The sequence below is a fragment of the Folsomia candida genome, unplaced genomic scaffold (assembly GCF_002217175.1).
Source record: "Folsomia candida strain VU population unplaced genomic scaffold, ASM221717v1 Fcan01_Sc019, whole genome shotgun sequence".
In the NCBI taxonomy this organism is placed as follows: domain Eukaryota; kingdom Metazoa; phylum Arthropoda; class Collembola; order Entomobryomorpha; family Isotomidae; genus Folsomia; species Folsomia candida.
In genome coordinates, this window is record NW_019091211.1 from 2,768,145 (window position 1) to 2,787,642 (window position 19,498).

Sequence of the window (19,498 nt, forward strand, 5' to 3'; positions counted from 1 at the left end):
CTTATACCTAGGTCCACTGGTTCTAAAAGGAATTTTGTCTCAGGAAAAATACGAACATTTTTTACAGTTATCTGTTGCGGTTAGGATATTATTATCTGATAATAGAGATTGGTATAATTACGCAGGAGAAATGTTAAATTCCTTCGTTGAAAAAGCTAGCGAGTTATACAGGCCCGAATTTGTAGTATATAACGTACATTCGTTAATTCATTTAGCAGATGACGCTAAAAAATTTGGGTCCCTAGAAAAAATTAATGCTTTTGAGTTTGAGAACTACATGCAACTTCTCAAAAAAATGGTCAGAGGAAAAAAACACGAGCTCGCACAAGTAATTCGTAGAATATATGAGGTAGAGCAGTCTAATTTGTTAACCAAATCTAAATGTGGAGAATTGCATATTTCGACAAAACCAAAGGACAGGGGATTTGCTTTATTATCTGGGGAAATTGTTATTGTAACAGAATCTAATAAAGTTTCTGACGAAGTGGAAATTACAGTTTTCTGTAATAAATCTGATTATTTCACAAATCCCTGTGAAAGCTCAAAGCTATGTATATATGTGGTTCGAAATTTGTCTCCTAGGTCTAGACGAATTAAGAAATCTGACCTTTATCATAAAGTCGTGCTATTACCATTGTCCGATTCCTCGAATGAATATTTATGCCTACCATTTTGCAGTCTTAAAAGTGTATAATTTAAATCAATTAATTGTAATTGTGCACATAAATAATATACATAGTATGTACATAATAATTCACACTAATATTGTATGAAAAGTTTTCATAGACGTATTGATATTTGTAATAATAAACGATCATTAATTGTTGAAATAATAAATTTGGGTGTGAATTAAATGTGAATGTGCATCATTTATTTAACATCAATGGCATGTGCAAAGCATGTAAAATTCGACAATATTAATATCATCCTAACGTTGCAATCACATTCAAACCACATTGCCTCAACATGAGCACTTTTACAATTTCAATGTTTTATACACATGAAAAAAGCGGCCATCATTCACTGTGATCCAACACGTTGATTATCACATTGTAACAATATCATTCTTCTACTTGGGTATACATAACCGAATGGAAAACTAACCGACAAAATATTTTAAAACGCCATTCGCAATTTTTTTACACTAGTTTTATTTTGATTTCGATTGAACTAGATTTTTTTACATGACATAATTGCTCGTGTCAATGTCAAGTTAAAAAATGCATGAAAGTCAACTTTTTATGTTTTTGGATTTCATTGCTAAATATTCTGTAATAAACACACATGATTATGAGAAGTGGGCGATTTTACTAAAAAAACATTTTTGCCATAATAAATGCATATCTGCTTCGTGCAGGAATTTATTTACTAAAACATGCGAGTAATAAATATGTATTGTGTTTTTTCGTAACAAAGAACATATTTTTGTACCCAAACGCGATCTTGAAAGTTAAAAAAATCTGCTCCGCTGCGCATTTATAATTTACAATTTACGATTACATTCCAACTACTCCTGCAGAAAAAATGGAGTCATTCGGCCCAAAATATTTTGGTTCTAAAATTATTTCTCTTTTTAATGTTGTAAGTCACCAATTCTTTTATTTGAAACTAAAAATTTCAAAAGTATTGAGGGTATTCATGCTTTTTCATGTGTTCTTATTTAGTATGCTTCGTATCGTAAATTAAGTAAGTTACAATGATTACGAAATCTTTCAAGCGTCGTAAGATTTTTGCCAATAAAAAATCCTTTGACGAAGCTTGATTCCGTGCTTTTTTCTTCGTCAAGTATTTTTTCGATACTAAAGATACCGACAATTGTGAATACCCTGATTATTTGTTACTGGATAAATTAAGCACGTATTAGTTCGTTGTATTTTTTAGGTCTCCTGGTTCACGTATATCGCTCTGTGTTCTAACAAGTTCTTTACGAATGACGGTATCCCATTTTTGAACCTTGCTGAAACAAACCTGACTGAGGGGTTGGACCAAAATTGTTCCAAATTTGTTGGGGAACATTCTACCGGGAACGAAGGAGCCTTGACGTATTGCAGTATTAAGGAGTACGGTAAGTCAAAATAACACACTAAATAATCTGGTAACACTGTTATTATCAGGTAGTGAATAAATATGTTTCATCCTAAACACTATGTACAATGGACTGTTAGAAATTTGGTGTAGTCACGTAGGTATTGATATCTGGGTATTTAGTAAGAAATTCTTGGTATTGAAATTATACCGATGCGTAAAAATTTTCTACCGGTTCGGTAAAATTTAGTACGAGTTATCACTACACGGTACTAACATATTTGTATACATGTATGAATAACTGTTGGCTTAATACTTACGACATTTTTAAGAGTGTAGTATTAAATGTGTTCTTGTTTATGGTTTCAGCATACAGCTTTAACATTTATTACGTTGCTGTACCTTTCCTACTTGGACAATTCTTAACATCCTGGATTTTATTTAGAAGTTCTGTAAGCAAGACGAAAATTGGTTAACATTTTGCAGCGACATGTTTATCACGGTTTTATTGGTTATGATAAGTCTGCTGAAAAGTCAAAAAATCATTTGTCATTCAAATAATTGCATGTATATTGATTTCAGAATGACCAAGGCAAATTAAGGAGTTGGACGACTATCACGTCATGGCTACTGTTCGCTTCGCCAATGATATTTTTCTTAACATACAATGGGACTGTGACTTTTGAATTTTTGCTATTTCAAGTGTGGATATTTGTTAATTTGATGGGATTTGTACTTGCAAAATGTAATTTGACTGAAGTCACTGATTGATTTGGTACGAGGAATTTCTGCAAATAAGTAGATGACAATTTTTACAAACAATTGAAAAGAAAAGGTTTCCGTTGTTAATTGTCTAAATTGGTTCGTTGTAAATGAATCTGTGAGCCTGAAAAATTTCCATTAAACACTGGTACTTTCCTTTAGTAATGTATAGACCAAATTGTGTAAAAAAAAATATGTGCAAATTTACTACCCATAAGTGAGAAATTCTTTGTTTTAATAAAATTGTAATACAAAACATTTAATTTAACTTATTGGAGTTTATTTCTTATAATTGTTAGCACCAAGATAAACATGATCGGAGTTAAAGAAAAAATGCATATTAGTACCTATAAGTTTTCTTATATTGTTCCAACCTTAAGGTAGAAACAATACACATTGGAATAATATTTACTACTATACACGCAGACATTAAATACTTATGACAAATAGATTGCAAATGGAATGAGTTTTATGTATTTCCAATTGTAATATGTAAGTATTTTCTTCTTATTCTGCTCTGCTAATTACATTTACATCCTCAATTTTAGCCACTTCCACAACAAGGTTAATATCAAACCACAAATGCCAACACTTACTAATCCAAAATGAATGCTTACATACATACTTATAAACCAAATTCTCCTGTCTGAATATTTCAAATTTTCATGAGTATTTAAATTTTTCCAAACTAACTTTTACCACAGTCCCGCCAAAAAATCATTCGACCCGTCAAGAATGACCAAGTCAAACGTCCCCCATTTAATTTTGCTGTATTTCACCTTAAATTTGAGCTTATTAATCGGACCCACGATAGCATTATCTGGTATACAAAAATTAACATGTGCTATAACTCCTCACGCCAGTTGTCGATATCACCTTGTCTTCAACAATATTTCCACCTCGGACTTGCCAACTACCCGTAATGTCCCTCTTACACTGACCAAACGCACTTTTTCCCATGATTTAAGTCCATCCTCCTACCAAACGACCCCACAACTCGACATTCTTCGAAATAAAGGATGGATCTGTGAAATCGTGATTCTCTTTGTGACAATTAATCCCCCAAACTTGACCAAGTTTCACCCAGAAGCGCTAGGATATTGGATTTTAGCTCATAGCACGTTTTATTTCACGTTAACTAAATAAATCGAGGTACGAATTTCTTCCGATAATTTTTACTTTCTTTTACTTCCTTCTGACGCAAAAGTCTTGTTGTCAGATATCGATGCACCCGTTCACTATCTACCCAAATTAGAATTACTAGTCAAAATATCAATTTTATTATTTCACAATGAGCAGAACATACAATTGTGTAACCAAAGGGGTCATCTGAGAGTCCCAATTCTACGGAATTTTGCCTGCCATACTTTATCTTCTTCCGGAGTTAGGATACCACTCGGCTACCCGACGCCCTCGGAATATAATTGGTTGGATTACACCTTTGTTTCAAGAAATCCGGAATTATCAGAAATTTTAATTGTTACAGCACTTCATAAACTTAATGCAACTAGACATTTCAAAAGTGGGGATTTTTCGTGTCATTCTGTATTAATGGAGGCATGCTTCTACCCCACGTTGAGAATCCGAGCTACTGTATTCATGGGAATTCAAGATAAAATAGTTACCACAAACTTCATCGGATTTTCCTTCTTCTCGTGTTACATGGGATTGAATGGGTTAACCTTTTCCCTGTACTTAGCACCATACGATCGCATCGTGTGGATTGGCATGGTTATCATGCTTATCTTATCTTCGTCCCTCTTATCCCTGGGATTTTACACTTTGAACCAAAAAATCTACCCGATGAAACTGCTCTTGCACTTTTTCGGCTGTCTAATCGACGAGGTGAGTAATCTCCCCAGAAAATTGAGTACTTTGGTTTCCTTCAGACTCATAAGTATTCCCTGGCTCTTTGTCGGCGTGGTGATGAGTTCTTGCTACCTGAGTAGTTTCATCACCAATTTAAACTCACCCATTCCCGGAGAACGATTCGACACGTATGAAAAAATCTCCTGTCTTTCGAAACCCCAAATCAGTATGGATCATTACCTAACCGACATTCAGAAACTTGACTCAAAACGAATCCTTGAGGACTCAAAAAAATCTAACTTTACCAACCTCGACTACTCAAGACATGTTGGAGGATTCTGTTACACAGTTTTGTCTCAATTCGACCGAATATTAATAGGAAAACATTACCTTCTAAATTTCAAATTCTCACAGCACTTCAACTACTACATTATTGATACAGCAAGTAGATTTCCCCCGTATTTGAAACGTTTAACATATTCCATGCTGAATCCAAGGATTCGCTGGTACCCGGAAAAGCTTGAAGTTTTGGCAAATGTGACGGCCAAAGGGGTTAACGGGATTATCGAGGAGGAACTTTTGAAATGTGACAAATCCGCTTATATGGCACCATCAAGTGAGGTGGACACATACTTTGAGTACCTGAAGAGAAACTACCCGACGAAAAGTGGTACAACGTAGGGAAACCCATCGTCACTGGGGTGGTAGGAAATATCTTCAAAGTTTGGCAGGAATCACGGATGCTTCGATACTTTAAACTGTTTCAAGATTCCGGGATTTACAACCGAGAATTAAATCGGGTCAGGGCAAATGCTACATTATCCCGAAAAATAGAGGTGAAATTGACGAAATTTCGGTATGCCACGGAGGTCAAGGCAGTCCAACTGGGTGACAGTATTCAAACTATTTTTATTCTGCATGGAATCTGTCTAGCGGTCAGTTTATGTTTGGCGGTCCTCGAATATTTGGCAGGGAATGGGCGAATCATCGTGAAGAGGGTGGCATTAAGTTTGGTAGGGTTTAAAAAGATTATGCGCTCAAAGAAGATGCAAGAAAATATGGTCTCAAGTGCGACCTACCTAATGGGATGCAGATCATATGCATGCACAAGTCATACAAGTATTTATGAAACTGTCAACATTTCCGTGCTACATACTTTGCCTGAGAGATGGTATATTGACCGAAAAAAGGAAGAGAAGATGTATTCCTGTGACAGAGGTCGTTAGACCAAATGGGGCACAGAAATATCGTAACATTTTAGTGTGCAAAATGGAAGATGTAGATGGGACGCTTCACCGGAAAATTCTCGCATTCATGAATTAATTAACCTGACGTAACCTCTCTTTTATACGTAGGTCACATATTTAGTTGTACAACACATCGAAAGGGAACCAGGATCTGGAACTGCATAAATGTTACGTTACACTGCACTGCTAACATCACAACTTGGAATTATGTACATATAATCACACTTATCACAAAATGACTACGTACATACAAACCGAATGAGTTTTGTTTCCAATTCTAATAAATAAGTATTTAAGTGCTTCTTATTTTATGCTGCTAATTACTTTTACATCCTCAATTTTAGCCAATGCCATAACAGGATGAATATCATATCAGATGTGAATCAAAAATGCAAATAAAAAAATATTATATCGATATTTATGTTCTTATTCAGACCCATACGTATTTAGATCTCTAATGGTATCAAATGGTTGCGTACATTCCATATGTTCCTCGTACGCATATGTAAAAACACAGCTCTGCTTCATATAAGTATATCTATAAGGTAGCATCTCCACTTCACTATGTACATACCTACATTGTAGTCAACGAATATATTTATTTCGAAATTTCTCATTTAACTAAGTAAAGATCAGGTTCCTATAGTTCCATCTTTTCAGTCGTGCATACGTAAATTAAAATAATTACCAGTCACAACATTGCTGATTATTCGCTCCGCGATAAAGACACCCACAGAGTAATTTTTTGACATCGAGAAAATGATACAACCAAATAATTTATACGCAACTTTACTCGTTCCGTATTATACTGCAAATTATTTATTTGTTATAAAACCTACGGCTGCATTAGCTGTCATACATTTGTCATCCGTTCTCAAAACCCACACCCGTTGTCGATATCATCTCGTCTTCAACAATATTTCCACCTCGGATCTACCAACTACCCGTTATGTTCCCCTTACACTGACTAAACGACCCTTTCCGGACGATTCTATTCCATTATTTAAACCAATAACGATCTCCTCACAACTTGATATTTTCCAAAATAAGGGCTGGCTTTGCGAAATTGTCATTTTATTTGTCACCATAAACTCGTCTAATTATACACAATCCCACCAAAACTCGTTAGGATATTGGATTACTACTCAAACCAAATACTATTTGACGCTAAACAAACAACTCAGGTTAAGTCAGGTTTATCCCGACTATTTTTATTTTATATTAATTCCAAGAAGCTACAAGATATTTGAATCCCACATGAATACGCCCCTTTACACACAACGTATCAAGTTTGAGCAGTTCCTACCCGTGAAATTTGCCGTGTTATTATTCCTTCCTCAAAATAAAGTGACATCCTGTTACCAGAAAAGTATTCCAGTTCTACAATATTTTCTCTGCACTACTACAACAAATTTAAATAAAGACCCAATTTTACTCACCCCGTCAAACTACCCGACAAAATCGGAACATCATTGGGTCGGCAATTCTGAGAAACATCCAGTCTCAGATATCTTATTTGCCACGGCATTAAATAAACTTAATGCAAGCCAACATTTCATAACTAGTAATACCGAATGCTACCCGGTTCTCACGGAAGCTTGCTTCTACCCGGTGTACAATTACAAAAATAAAGTGCGGATTACAGAGTGGGAATATAATTACCAAATTGTGATCTCAGATTTTCCCGGGTACTCATTTCTCTCCTGCTCCCATTTCTCGAGGGGGGTCTCCTTTTCCTTGTATTTCGCTCCTTACGACCCAGTCGTGTGGGTTGTGACGGTTATCATGCTGCTATTATCAACTTGCCTCGTTTCGTTAGGATTTTATCTTTTGAACAAGGAATTGTACCCGCTTAAAATATTCTTATACTTTTTCGGTTGTCTGATCGACGAGGTGGACCAGCTTCCGCAAAAATTGAGTAATTTTCTTCCCTTTCAAGTCTTAAGTATTGCATGGCTCTTGGTCTCCATAGTGTTAACGAATTGCTACCTAGGTTTGTTCATAACCAATTTAAACTCACCGCTTCCAGGGGAACGAGGCGACACGTATGAAAAAATTTCTTGTCAGGAGAACTCCCAAACAATGGTCGATTTCAACCTGGTCAAAGACAGGTGGAGAGCAATGGCTTCAGTGATCCGCGAAAATGACCCGAGATTTATAATTCCTCCAATTTTGAAGAATTTTGGGGGATTTTGCTACACGATTTTGTCCCAATTCGCACCAGACATGACGGGACAGGATGCCCTTGCAAATTACAAGTTTCCTGAATATTTCTACTTCAATATTTACCTTAGTTATAATCATTTACATTATCCACAGCATTTGAGACGATTGCTGTATTCCTTTATTAATCCAAGGATTCGCTGGTATCCGGAGAAGCTGAGACTTTTAAGGAATAATGTGACAACCAACGGAGTAAATCGCGTAATTGAGGAGGAAATTGTGCAGTGTGACAGATCCGCTTATGGCGGACCATCGAATGAGGTGGACACCTATTATGAGTATCTGAAGAGAAATTATCCGGCAAAAAAATGGTATCGCGGAGAGAAAATAATTTTTGAAAGGCCGATCGGATTTAAGCTGGTAGTTTGGCGAGAATCACGAATGCTCCGATATCTTAAAGCGTTTCTTAGCTCAGGGATTTACAACCAGGTGTCTCGTCAGGTTAGCTTGAACGAGACTGTTTTACGCGAAAGGGAGACGAAATTGGAGAAGAGTGGGAAGCTTCGGTATGCAACGACCTCATTTCGGGTGGTCAGGCTTGGTAACAGTATTCAAACCATTTTTATTCTACTCGTCACAGCACTAGCGGCGTGTTTGTGCCTGGCGGTCATCGAGTATATAAAATACAATAGGGCAAATATCAAGAAGAGGGTTACAATAATTTGTGTACGATTTGATAAGAAGATTAGAAGAAAGTACTGCCATCATAAATGGAATGTACGACCGAATAATTAAGACATGAATACATTCTTATGATGGGGTTATAACTCAATCACGTGTGATGGTGAGGTTCATACGATCACATAAGTATGCATGTGTAAGTAGTATTTTGTATGGATGTACATATGTGAATACTATTTGTAGATTTTGTTTAATTGCTTAAAATTAACTTAATTTTGGTGAGCTGGCTTGCAAAATTAGAGTTCAACAAAATTTGCCAATGTCAGGTTGATATTATTCAATTTCTGGAGTAAAATTCATTCAACATCATGATATATGTAGTTAAGTGTGAATCAAAAAATTGTGTGGTCTTTGGTTAAATCCTTATGAAGATTCAGACGGAGAACTAGTCGATTTCTAAACTCATGACACACTACAAGTTATACGTATGTACATATGTAAATATTGAAATGCAGAAATAGCAAGGGAAGAGTGTTGAGAATTATATTTTATTTGGTGCAAGATCTGTACTACAAATATACATATAAATACATACAATGCACAAAATAAAGCCAAAATTATATACATATGATGTGCAAAAAGTTAGCAATTTTCGTTGTTAAAAAGTTCGTCGTGTTTAATCCGGTAAAAAAATAATATTACAAAGCATTTATATGTAAGATACGGTTATGAATTGAATGGATTGTCCCATTTTCATGTTTAGACTAATAAGTATTCAAGTTTAATAAAAAAAAATATGTGCAAAGTTAATAAGGGTGACCACATTTTATTTTAATAAAATTGTATTAAAAAACCGTTTACTTATAAGAGTTTAATTTTTATTAAATATTTGTTAGTAACAAAATTAACTTAATTTGAATTAAAAAATGCATATGCAACAAAAACAAAGTACTTATAAATTATAGTGGTTAATTTAATTTGTTTCATGGATTAATACCATATTAAATGTTACCAGGGTTGTCCATACCCGTATTGAATCGGAATCGTGGGTGGTGGGTATGGCCGATTTCTGTACTGATTCCGATAGTAGTAATCCTCATCGGAATCTTCGTAAGAATCGTCGTCATCATCGTAATAATTATTGTACCGGCGGCGTCGATTGTAACCGTACCGTTTCAAGAGTGGTGACGCCAAGAGGTTCAAACTTTGGGGGAGAAGTGCCATTTCTGGGGTTATGAGAGGTGGTAAAATTTGTCGTTTTGATAAGACGTGGCGGGCAGGTTCAAATTTTGAAGCGGTTGGTGTCGTTTTTTGTCCAAGAGTGGGTGGTGCGTCGATTTGTCCGACGTGATCCCTGACACGAATTGGAGAGAAATAAAGTGATACAAAATTTCTAAGTGAAATTTCTAAAATTTTCAGTTACTTGGCGAATATTAGTAAAGAGGACAAGTCTTAAAATTTATTACTCATGAAAATTTAGAAATTAATATTTTCACTGTTTTATTTTTGTAGTTTAAGATTATTTTAAATATTTCTTTCACACAAAGGCAATTCACACAGTTATTGTAAAATAAATGTTTTGTAAAGGAATTTTACAAACTTTCAAAATATTGAAAAAGTCCCCTTGGTCCAAATAAGTTTACAAAAAATAAAACTGATTTTCCTTAGGAATATTTGCAAAAGTGTGTAAAAGTTTGCAAGTTTACAGAATTTACAGATTTTATAATGTTCCCAAGGATTGAGCGAATTACATGTTCATAAATTACGTAATGTAATAAATTACCTTTTTCCCTCAAATTTCGGTGATACAGTGATACTCGAGATGGAAACTGCACAAAGTATGACACCAATTAGTACAGAGTACTGCACCTTTGTCGTACAACCGCTCCATGTCATGATTAGAAATTTTGAAAAAGAAACAAGACGACAATTTTAGTAATGTTTGCCACAGAGCTTCTTGTCGATGTCGATGTGATACAACGGTTTGGACAGAAGCTTTATTTATAGGAGGAAGGGAAAAGTATGAATCTGAATAATTTGCACATTCGCAACCACAAGAGAGGATTGGGTAAAATTTCGCTTTTTCCACAGACGTGAAGTTTGTCGTGAGTAGGTTAGTGACGTTAAGTTAAAATGCGTTCGTACATATGTACAAATGTGTTGGTTTGAGCTAATAGCAATGATATTTGACATCGTTGCTTCTTTATGTATGTACATACATGCGCATTTACATCGTTGAGTATTATCTTTGCGTAGCACCCATTGAAATTAAATTAAGCTTAAATAGGAGGAACATAGATAGGATTGTCGTATAAGAAAATTGTAAAAAATTTGCTACGCAATTTTTGACACGTCCGCAGAAAGTTTTTTACTAGGAAACATACCATCGGAGTTCCCAACGACTTGTTTTCGTGAGTCATATCCTCACTGGAGAAAGTGGAATGTAAAACTTTGGGCATGTGCAGATTATAAATTGTACTTAGACCTCGGCGTAGCTGTGACGTAGCCAAATTATTGTTTGTTCATGAAAACCAAGTTACGAAGAAATTTTTCTTTTCGATGAATAATTTCCAACCTGAGTAATATGTATATATATGTATGACCCCGTAAGATTTCAGTTCCTCGTCGCATTATAAGTAAAAGTGGAGACATTGTAAATACATAGAGACATGCATATATACATTTGAAGTGGATAAAGCGTATCACACAACATGCCGAATTACTTACAAACAGGAAATTAAGAATAAATTAATGTCAAACAAAAGATATTTTTTGATATAAAAAACGGTGTGTAAATATATGCATATTTTTGAATAATTCGACTCCATAAATCACACAAACTCAAGTGCGACGAAAAGAGATACAAACAAATCATTGATATTAGCATTGGGGGGTCTAACAAAGACTTTACTTTTTCCGTCTTAATTCCGTCTTAAGTTTAATTTATACATTGTTTTCATTACATTAATATGCATTTTTAACCTAAATTAAAGTATTTAAAATAAGGACAACTTTTCCGGCGTTTTGATTAGTTGTAGCATATACTTATATACATGAAATCATGCAGGAAATTATCATGCATAATGGATTTTACATACATAGGTAACTTTCATAGCACTTTTACAAAATTTGAAGAAACGTTAAATTACAATCTATGACATATTGTAATCAAAATCCATGACTTACTCGTTAGTTTGACAATTCAATTAACAAATACATAATTGTAACTTATAAATTTATGAGCTGTCATAATTTCCGATATCTATTTAAAGAAGAGTGAATATTTAAGAATGAGATATAGATGTACATATGTATGCAAGTATGAATTAAGTATGTTATGTGAAGGATGCGTCAATTAGGAATATACTGCAATCATGTGACATAGTCATAAATATTTATTATTCAAATTCCACTAAATTTGCCCAAGACAAAGCCTCATACATATGTATAGCTCTCAACAATTCCCTAGCACGCACATCCTTTTGGCTGCATCAAAATGTGACTCTGCCGGACAAGTGTAGTTATATGTACGCATTGACCCTGAAATAATGCGGCAGGTCACGTATTTCGTGCAGCCGGCAGGGTCCGGATAAGTCCCTTCAGCCGTACACGTGAATGGGGCGGGGGTTGTAGTTGGGCCTGTAGTTGCCTTCGCAGTTGAGCCCGTGGTTGCCGTCGTAGTTGAGCCCGTAGTTGGGGCTGTGGTTGCAATTGTAGTTGCAGGACAGGATCCAGAGACGCAGAGCAATTTTGCCGCGTCGAAGTAACTGTTTGCTGGGCAAGTCATATCATACTTTCTCATTGTGCCAGCAATAATGACGCACCTATAATATTTTGTACAATCCGTTTCATGTTTGAATGTTCCTTCTTCCGTTTTGCACGTGAATGGTGCAGGCGTGGTGGGTGCAGCTGTAGTGGTTGTCGCAGCCGTAGTGGGAATAGGCGTTGTGCTTGTCGGAGGTGCCGTAGTTGGTCTTACTGTTGACAATTTAAAAAATATTACAATTGCCGTAGTTAGTATTTGCAGTTAAAAAATCGGCGGTCTAGAATTTCCCGCACAAGAATATTTTTTGCAAGCATAACGTTTGGCACGAGTTCTAGCACAACAAAAAATAAGAATTACTACGATTAAAGAGTATAATGCAAAGGATTGTCCGCTAGGTGGAACTTATGCACATACGAATGGCCTGCATTTCCTGTACAGATAATTTCTTGCAGTGCAGTACACGAAAGGGAAGAAAAAGTGTAAGAAATCAAGCACAGGGTGTCGCGTGTTTTACAGTTCAACATAGTTTTCGTTAGTTTTTTTAGTAGTGTGAGTAGCCAGGTTTGAGTCACGCGTAAAAGGAGATGGAGTGCACTAAAGGGTAGACAAAAAATAGTAACTTATCGTACACAGAGACAAACAACGTATTCCTTGTAATAGGTTTCATCCCTTATTAATAGGTCAAGGAGGTGAGATATTGAAAAATTAAACGGGAAAAATAATTTTCTAAATTGTTACAAATAGTTTTAAAAATTATGGCAAAGTTTCAACCTTTCCACGTGGTATTCTACACACCCTTTCCCGTCGCCTTTGCGCCTGACTCAAACCTGGCTACGCATAGTAAATGCTTCAAAATTTCGAACAACTGGCACCTTACCTTCTACACAAGAAAAGGTTGGCGGATCGAAAAACCCATTTGATGGACATTGCTGACGCTTTAGAATCCAAGTCGGACTAACAGGATCTTCAACCCAAAAGCACTGATAATAAAACTGTCCAGTTCTGCCGGTAGAGTACGAATTGTTTGTACATGTTATGCGAAATTAAGCTTGAATGTAAGGTTAACGTAAATATGTATGTTTGTACATACGTGTCAGAAGGATCTGGAAATGGGTTCTCGTCTACACACGTGATTGGAGCAAATATGCCAATGTCCGAATCAACTCCCAGTATTTGGGTTAGAGCTGGTTCGTACTTTATCTTTTTCGCCAAAGTTTCATCGACGAAAACTGCGGCGAGCATGATTGTCTAAATTCATGGTGCAGGTTAATGAATAATTGTAATCAGGCTTGCATTCTGGTGCGGGCTTCCGCCTATCTCGTAAGGCCAGGGATAGGGAAGCCCGACCCAGAATGCAAGTCTGATTGTAATATTAGAGTAAATTTGTTTAAATGTATGCAGGTCAAACGTCCAATAATTTCGACCTAAAATTGAGACGTTATGGTGCTTTGCAGTAATAAAACAGTGTACACTATTTTAGAATATATTTAATAAGCTAAAATATAAAGTTGAAATTTCAGCCTATATTGGAGTAAATTTTTAGTGCAAGGTTAGTACATAATATATTGTATTTTGGGTCTAAAGAAATGTTTCATAAATAAGGGGTTAAGATTTAATAAATTACGTCAAAATTGATAAAAAAAACTTACGAAAAGTCCACTTTTATAATAATATGACCCCATGTTACTTATCCTTTGTGCAGGTTGTCTTCACCTTGCCAGTGTTCACCAAACGAATGAATGTAAGCTCGAATACCGTTGTATTTAAATAGTTACAGAAAGCTATAAAAAGCTTAATGCTCATTTACTGATGAGCTTTGAGTTGTCAGAAGTTCCGAAGTTTATGTTTAATTATTAATTCCAATAAACACTTGGGTCTCATTACAAACATATTGCTGCACTTTAGGTTGTGTAATTATTTTATAGATATTGACCATGTAAATACTCAGCGGTATTGTTGGATCACTTTTGTATACGGATCGTCATCATTGGTCATAACGATGACCGCCCTTAATCTGGGCGAGATTGAAAAATTTCGTCAGTATTACTCAATTTGTGGGATAATTATCTAATTAAATGCTATGCATTCGATTGCATACATTCGCCGATGAAGTCACCACACTTGGATTTGACGGTTACCGCGGCGGGGTGCATGAATTCATTGTTTTATTAGTTGCTTGCATAATTTGTGTCTCTATTACCATTCCCTTTTTTTGTTTTTGGTACTATAACGGATTACCGCAGTATAATAAAACGATCGGAATCGGTCTCAAATTAAGTCGTTAATTATATTTTGATTTCGACACATGGACGGACACAAGTGTTTGTTATTGAGCGTGATATATCTTTATTTGCATTTAAAACTTGACCTAATTAATACAATTAAGTATGTACTTGGGTTATTTGTTGTGGAACAAATGATCTGATTTATGTAGGTCGAGCAAATATAATTTTCTAATTTCCATGATACCCAGGATAGAATTTTGGAGAATTTTTTTACCTTCAGAGGAATATTATTATGGAATTCACTACACAATCACATTAAGTATTACCTGAGGATGAGCTGTGTTACGTCCAAAATTAAGTTGAGGGATTATTTACTGATGAACTCATTTAATCAATTTAATAAATATTTGTAAAACAATATTGTTATGTTTAATCAGGACGAGCATTATATTTTTAGTAGCATAGGTAGATGATGAAGTTAGATATTTCCTACCAGATAGGATTTGGTCATTCCTGTCAATCATTGATTATCATGTAAATGTAAATATAAAAATATATCATGTAAATATAAAAATGAATTTTTATATTTTTACGGATGTAATTGTGGGACCAAGTTGGGTTTAATTTTTTAAATTGGGTTACAATTCAAAAAGTTAAAACATGTTTAAAAATCCTAATTTTGGCTGAATTTTTTTTTCAATTCCTCCAAGGGCGTAAACATGCCCATTCACGAAAACGCACAAATACTGATCTACTTATTTCTGGGCCTGGACACCGGTCTCGATCGGTGATAACTACCTTACACCTCTCCATTGTTAGTGGGTGTGGCGTGCGAGAATGGCGCCCTAGAATCGAACTCCTTGGAACGCTAGGGAAAGACAATCATTAGGTTACCGGGTGAGTGATAGATTCATATGCTCTCGTCATTAATCTGACATGATCTCCAGTTAAAAATGCACAAATGTATGTATTTAGGAAGCATGTATTTAAAATTTCAGAATTTGGTATACCGTAAAAACTCAAATAGTAGCCGGGGGACACTATTTAAAAAATCGGTGGCTGGGACCCGGCTATTATTTGAGCAAGGCTACTATTTGGGCACGGTCACTATTTATAAAATTATGAAAAGATGCACGGGTACTATTAGCAAACAGCTATTGTAATTTTATTTCCAGAATCAAATGCAAATTAAATTTTAATAACAGCGCCAAATTATCCCTAAGATTCGTATTAGATGACAATTCTATAGGTTAGACCTGCTATTAATTTTAATAATTTCTACGATGAGCCGAATTTCGTATCCAATTCGATTTTGTATAACTGAGATTAAATGGCATCGTAATTTAATTAATTAAATGAGCTGGCTAGGAGATGTCTGGTTGTATGTATGTACATTGGAAATTGACAAACGTCTATAATTCGAATAAGGCTACTATTTGGGCAGGGCTACTATTTGAGCAAGGCTACTATTTGGGGACGGCTACTATTTGGGCACGGTTACTATTTGAGCAAGGTCACTATTTATAAAATTATGAAAAAAGGCAGGGCTACTATTTGGGCACGGCTACTATTTGAGCAAGGGCTACTATTTGAGTTTTTACGGTATACAATAAGGCGAGGACCTAGAAGAATGAAATACATATGCAAATAAAAGATGCGTCAATTAGAAAAAAATTTCAATCATGTGACACTCAGATCATGTCATCATGTCATTTATTATTCAAGTTTTTTGAAATTAGGATTAAGGTGTCGGACAGGGCCCAATGGCGCACAATGAGTTCGCGGGGTTGAAGTGACTGTTTGCTGGACAAGTTGTCTCGTACTTTCTTATTGTGCCAGCAATGGTGATGCACTTATAATATTTTGTACAATCTTCGTGTACGAATATACCATCACTAACGCACACGAACGGTGCAGGTGTGGTGGGAGCTGTTAACCATTTAAGATATGTATTAATTAACCAATTAACGTTGTTAGTGTTTGTTTATAAGAAATTCCTAGACGAAATTATTAATTGCTTTCATGCATAATTTTTTGCATTGTGAGAAATGCAGAGAAAAAGTGCCATCTAGCCGACAATTCATACATAGAATGAATGTGCCGCTAGGTGGCGCCTATTTCTTGCAATTTCTTGCAATGCAGTGAAAAATAGCATTAAATCAAACACTGACTGTCATACAGATTCGTTATAACAAATCAATTCTTCAAAATTATAACAAATGTGAACCTTACCTTCCAGACAAGTAAGGTACTCCTTATCGAAATAAGCTTTATCGGGACATTGCGTATGAAATGCCCCCCAAATCTGTTGCTCCTCCACCCAAAAGCACTGATAATACCAGGTTCCAGTTCTGTCGGTAGAGTATGAATTGTTTATGGACATACATAATGTATGTGATAATATGGTAAAATTGGCGTAAATATATATGTACTTACGTGTCATTAAGATCTGGATATGGGTTCTCATCAATACACATGATTGGGGCCAAGATGGTGATGTCCGACCCAACTTCCATTACTTGGGTTAGAGCTGGAGGATGCTTTACGTTTTTGGCCAAAGTTCCATCGATCAAAATGGTGGCTAACACGATTGCCTAAATTCATAGTGTGAATTTCAATTGTTGTATAATTGTAGTGTTAAGTACATTAAAATATATAAATTTATTTTAGATTAAAAATGTTCAAATGGAAAAAACAAGCCTTACAAAAAGTGCGCTTCTATAAAGTTGTGACCCCATTTTGCTTAGTGAAGGTTGTCTTCGCCTCGGCAATGTCCACGAATGTAATGAAAATAAGCTTGAAGACCGTGGTATTTAAATGGTTGGAAAGTGCTGTAAAAAGCTTAATGATAATTTATTGATTAGCTTTGAGTTGAATAGAATTCCAGCGATTATACATATTTAATTATGAATTCTTAGAAAGACTTGAGGCTCGACGCATAGTACGGAGCGGATTATTTGATATTTATATATCGATCGTGCAATTACTCGTCGGCGTCATTGCGTCATTGTTTTTGGTTTGACCGTAACCGTGACTTTGAATTTAACGATGATGACCTTAATCCGAGTGAGATTTAATGACCCATAATTATCTACAAACCCACCTTGACGTTGAACATTTGTGTTTATGAGGTTGATTACACATCCCTCTATAAATTATATATTGATGGTGTGGTTGGCACAATTCGTCCACAGAAATTGCGGGATCATTAAATATTGAATATATCATTAAATAATTAAATCTTATGCACTTATCTAATTAAATGTTATCCATTATATTGCATGGATACATGAGCGGCGCGTGGATTTCACGTTTATGGCGGCGGGATGCAAGAGCTCGTTTGTTACTTGCATAATTTGCCCGACTTTATTGCACTTAATTTTTTGATTTTGCGAACCAACTCGTATGTAACTATGCCGCCAACTAATGAAACAATAGTGGCGAGTAAAATGTACCTATATTGAGGTGCAAGAAAGGCACCCTTCCCAATAATTACGGCAACATTATCTCATCCAGTGTAACTCTGTGCATTAGCATTACACCGCAAGAACCAAGTAATCAATTCGTCCCAATTCCTGGAGAAATCCAATCTTTACTTGTAAAGATAAAAATTGTGGTTGTTCTACAGTAACGTTTTTACTAGTTGCCCAGCATGGATTAACTCGTTGAATGTAACGTAACTTGGGATGTGATAATGTATTGAATAAATAAACTAGGCATAAAAGTGGAGAGGCTTAAATTAAGGGATGTGCGGTAGATCATTTACATTTTTTACACAATATGGTCAAGTGACCTAGTGACGTTATCAGTTGCACAATAACTTGTATAATATTTTCTCCGATCCTTGTAGGTCATCATTTGATCAAAATCCTTTTATTGCATGCTAAAATCTGATAAGTTCGACTGCATGAAAAATACCTCCTCGAGCATGAAACACAACGGCAAATAATACAGATAATAAATACATGCTTTGAACCAAAAGTAGCAAAATAATGAAAGAAATGTTTAAGATGCATGAAGACAAATGCGCCGATATTTTTAGCAAGGGTTGAACCTTTTTATAATTTGTTGTTGAGCTATATAGTTCACTTATTTTTTAGTTGGGAGGACACACCATTTTCGGCAAGGTTGCCAGATTCAATCCTATAGTTGGTTTTTAAATACTGTAAAACAAAGCTCTGAACCATATCAACCAATGTAAAAAAAACTTAACCTTGATATTGTGTACGTCTTAGGCTGTACATAAGATATAGCAACAACACGTGTATCACTCACCAGAATTGCATTTAACTTTTAAAATCCAAGAAAAATTGGATTCTTTTGGAGGAGGATTTTTGTGTGTACGAGCATAAGAAAAATAATTTCGTGTGCTGAAACGATAATAATGAGATGATATAAAATATAATCAAATAGAGATCAAAATCCAGTTAAGCATGTTGCACAATTTCATTTTTTATTTTTTTATTTCCATCAAATTTGTGCAGCCAAAGTCACTACATGTCCCTTGAATCTTGAATACATATTTTCTTGACTTTATCAAAATACGATCCTGCTGGACAAGTGTATTCATATAAACGCATTGCTCCTCCAATCATAGCATAAATTATAATGAGCTATTAACTAAGTTTGACCTTCTGTCCGTTATGGAGAGACGAGACATGTATCTATTTAAGTATGCTTTTTGTAATCTTAAGCATTTACAAAGCTCAACTTCCGGTCAGCGATCTTGGCCACTTCTTCCTATTACTAGGGTTCGCACGACATTGGCTCTTAATAAAATTACTTATAGAGCTACAAAATTATGGAACACCCTGCCACGG

General features: G+C 35.4%; 4 protein-coding genes across 4 annotated transcripts; 1 reads left to right on the forward strand and 3 right to left on the reverse strand.

Moving 5' to 3' along the window:
• Positions 1-1,488: 1,488 nt before the first annotated feature.
• LOC118438237 lies at positions 1,489-3,038 on the forward strand. Its single transcript, XM_035858143.1, has 4 exons — positions 1,489-1,581; positions 1,882-2,065; positions 2,395-2,477; positions 2,608-3,038. The coding sequence occupies exons 1-4, from the start codon at positions 1,525-1,527 to the stop codon at positions 2,794-2,796; spliced, it is 513 nt and encodes a 170-aa protein (XP_035714036.1). The 5' UTR covers positions 1,489-1,524; the 3' UTR covers positions 2,797-3,038.
• Positions 3,039-9,562: 6,524 nt separating this feature from the next.
• LOC110857794 lies at positions 9,563-10,649 on the reverse strand. Its single transcript, XM_022106405.2, has 2 exons — positions 10,471-10,649; positions 9,563-10,041 (listed from the first exon to the last, which is right to left on the reverse strand). Exons 1-2 carry the CDS (start codon positions 10,581-10,583, stop codon positions 9,696-9,698), a joined length of 459 nt encoding a protein of 152 aa, XP_021962097.1. The 5' UTR covers positions 10,584-10,649; the 3' UTR covers positions 9,563-9,695.
• Positions 10,650-12,064: 1,415 nt separating this feature from the next.
• LOC110857597 (probable endochitinase) lies at positions 12,065-14,208 on the reverse strand. The gene is made up of 4 exons (XM_022106196.2): positions 14,103-14,208; positions 13,544-13,701; positions 13,331-13,455; positions 12,065-12,665 (listed from the first exon to the last, which is right to left on the reverse strand). The coding sequence occupies exons 1-4, from the start codon at positions 14,133-14,135 to the stop codon at positions 12,142-12,144; spliced, it is 840 nt and encodes a 279-aa protein (XP_021961888.1). The 5' UTR covers positions 14,136-14,208; the 3' UTR covers positions 12,065-12,141.
• A 2,140-nt stretch (positions 14,209-16,348) lies between these two features.
• LOC110857734 lies at positions 16,349-17,534 on the reverse strand. Its single transcript, XM_022106346.2, has 4 exons — positions 17,384-17,534; positions 17,115-17,272; positions 16,911-17,029; positions 16,349-16,607 (listed from the first exon to the last, which is right to left on the reverse strand). The coding sequence occupies exons 1-4, from the start codon at positions 17,414-17,416 to the stop codon at positions 16,420-16,422; spliced, it is 498 nt and encodes a 165-aa protein (XP_021962038.1). The 5' UTR covers positions 17,417-17,534; the 3' UTR covers positions 16,349-16,419.
• Positions 17,535-19,498: the final 1,964 nt, after the last annotated feature.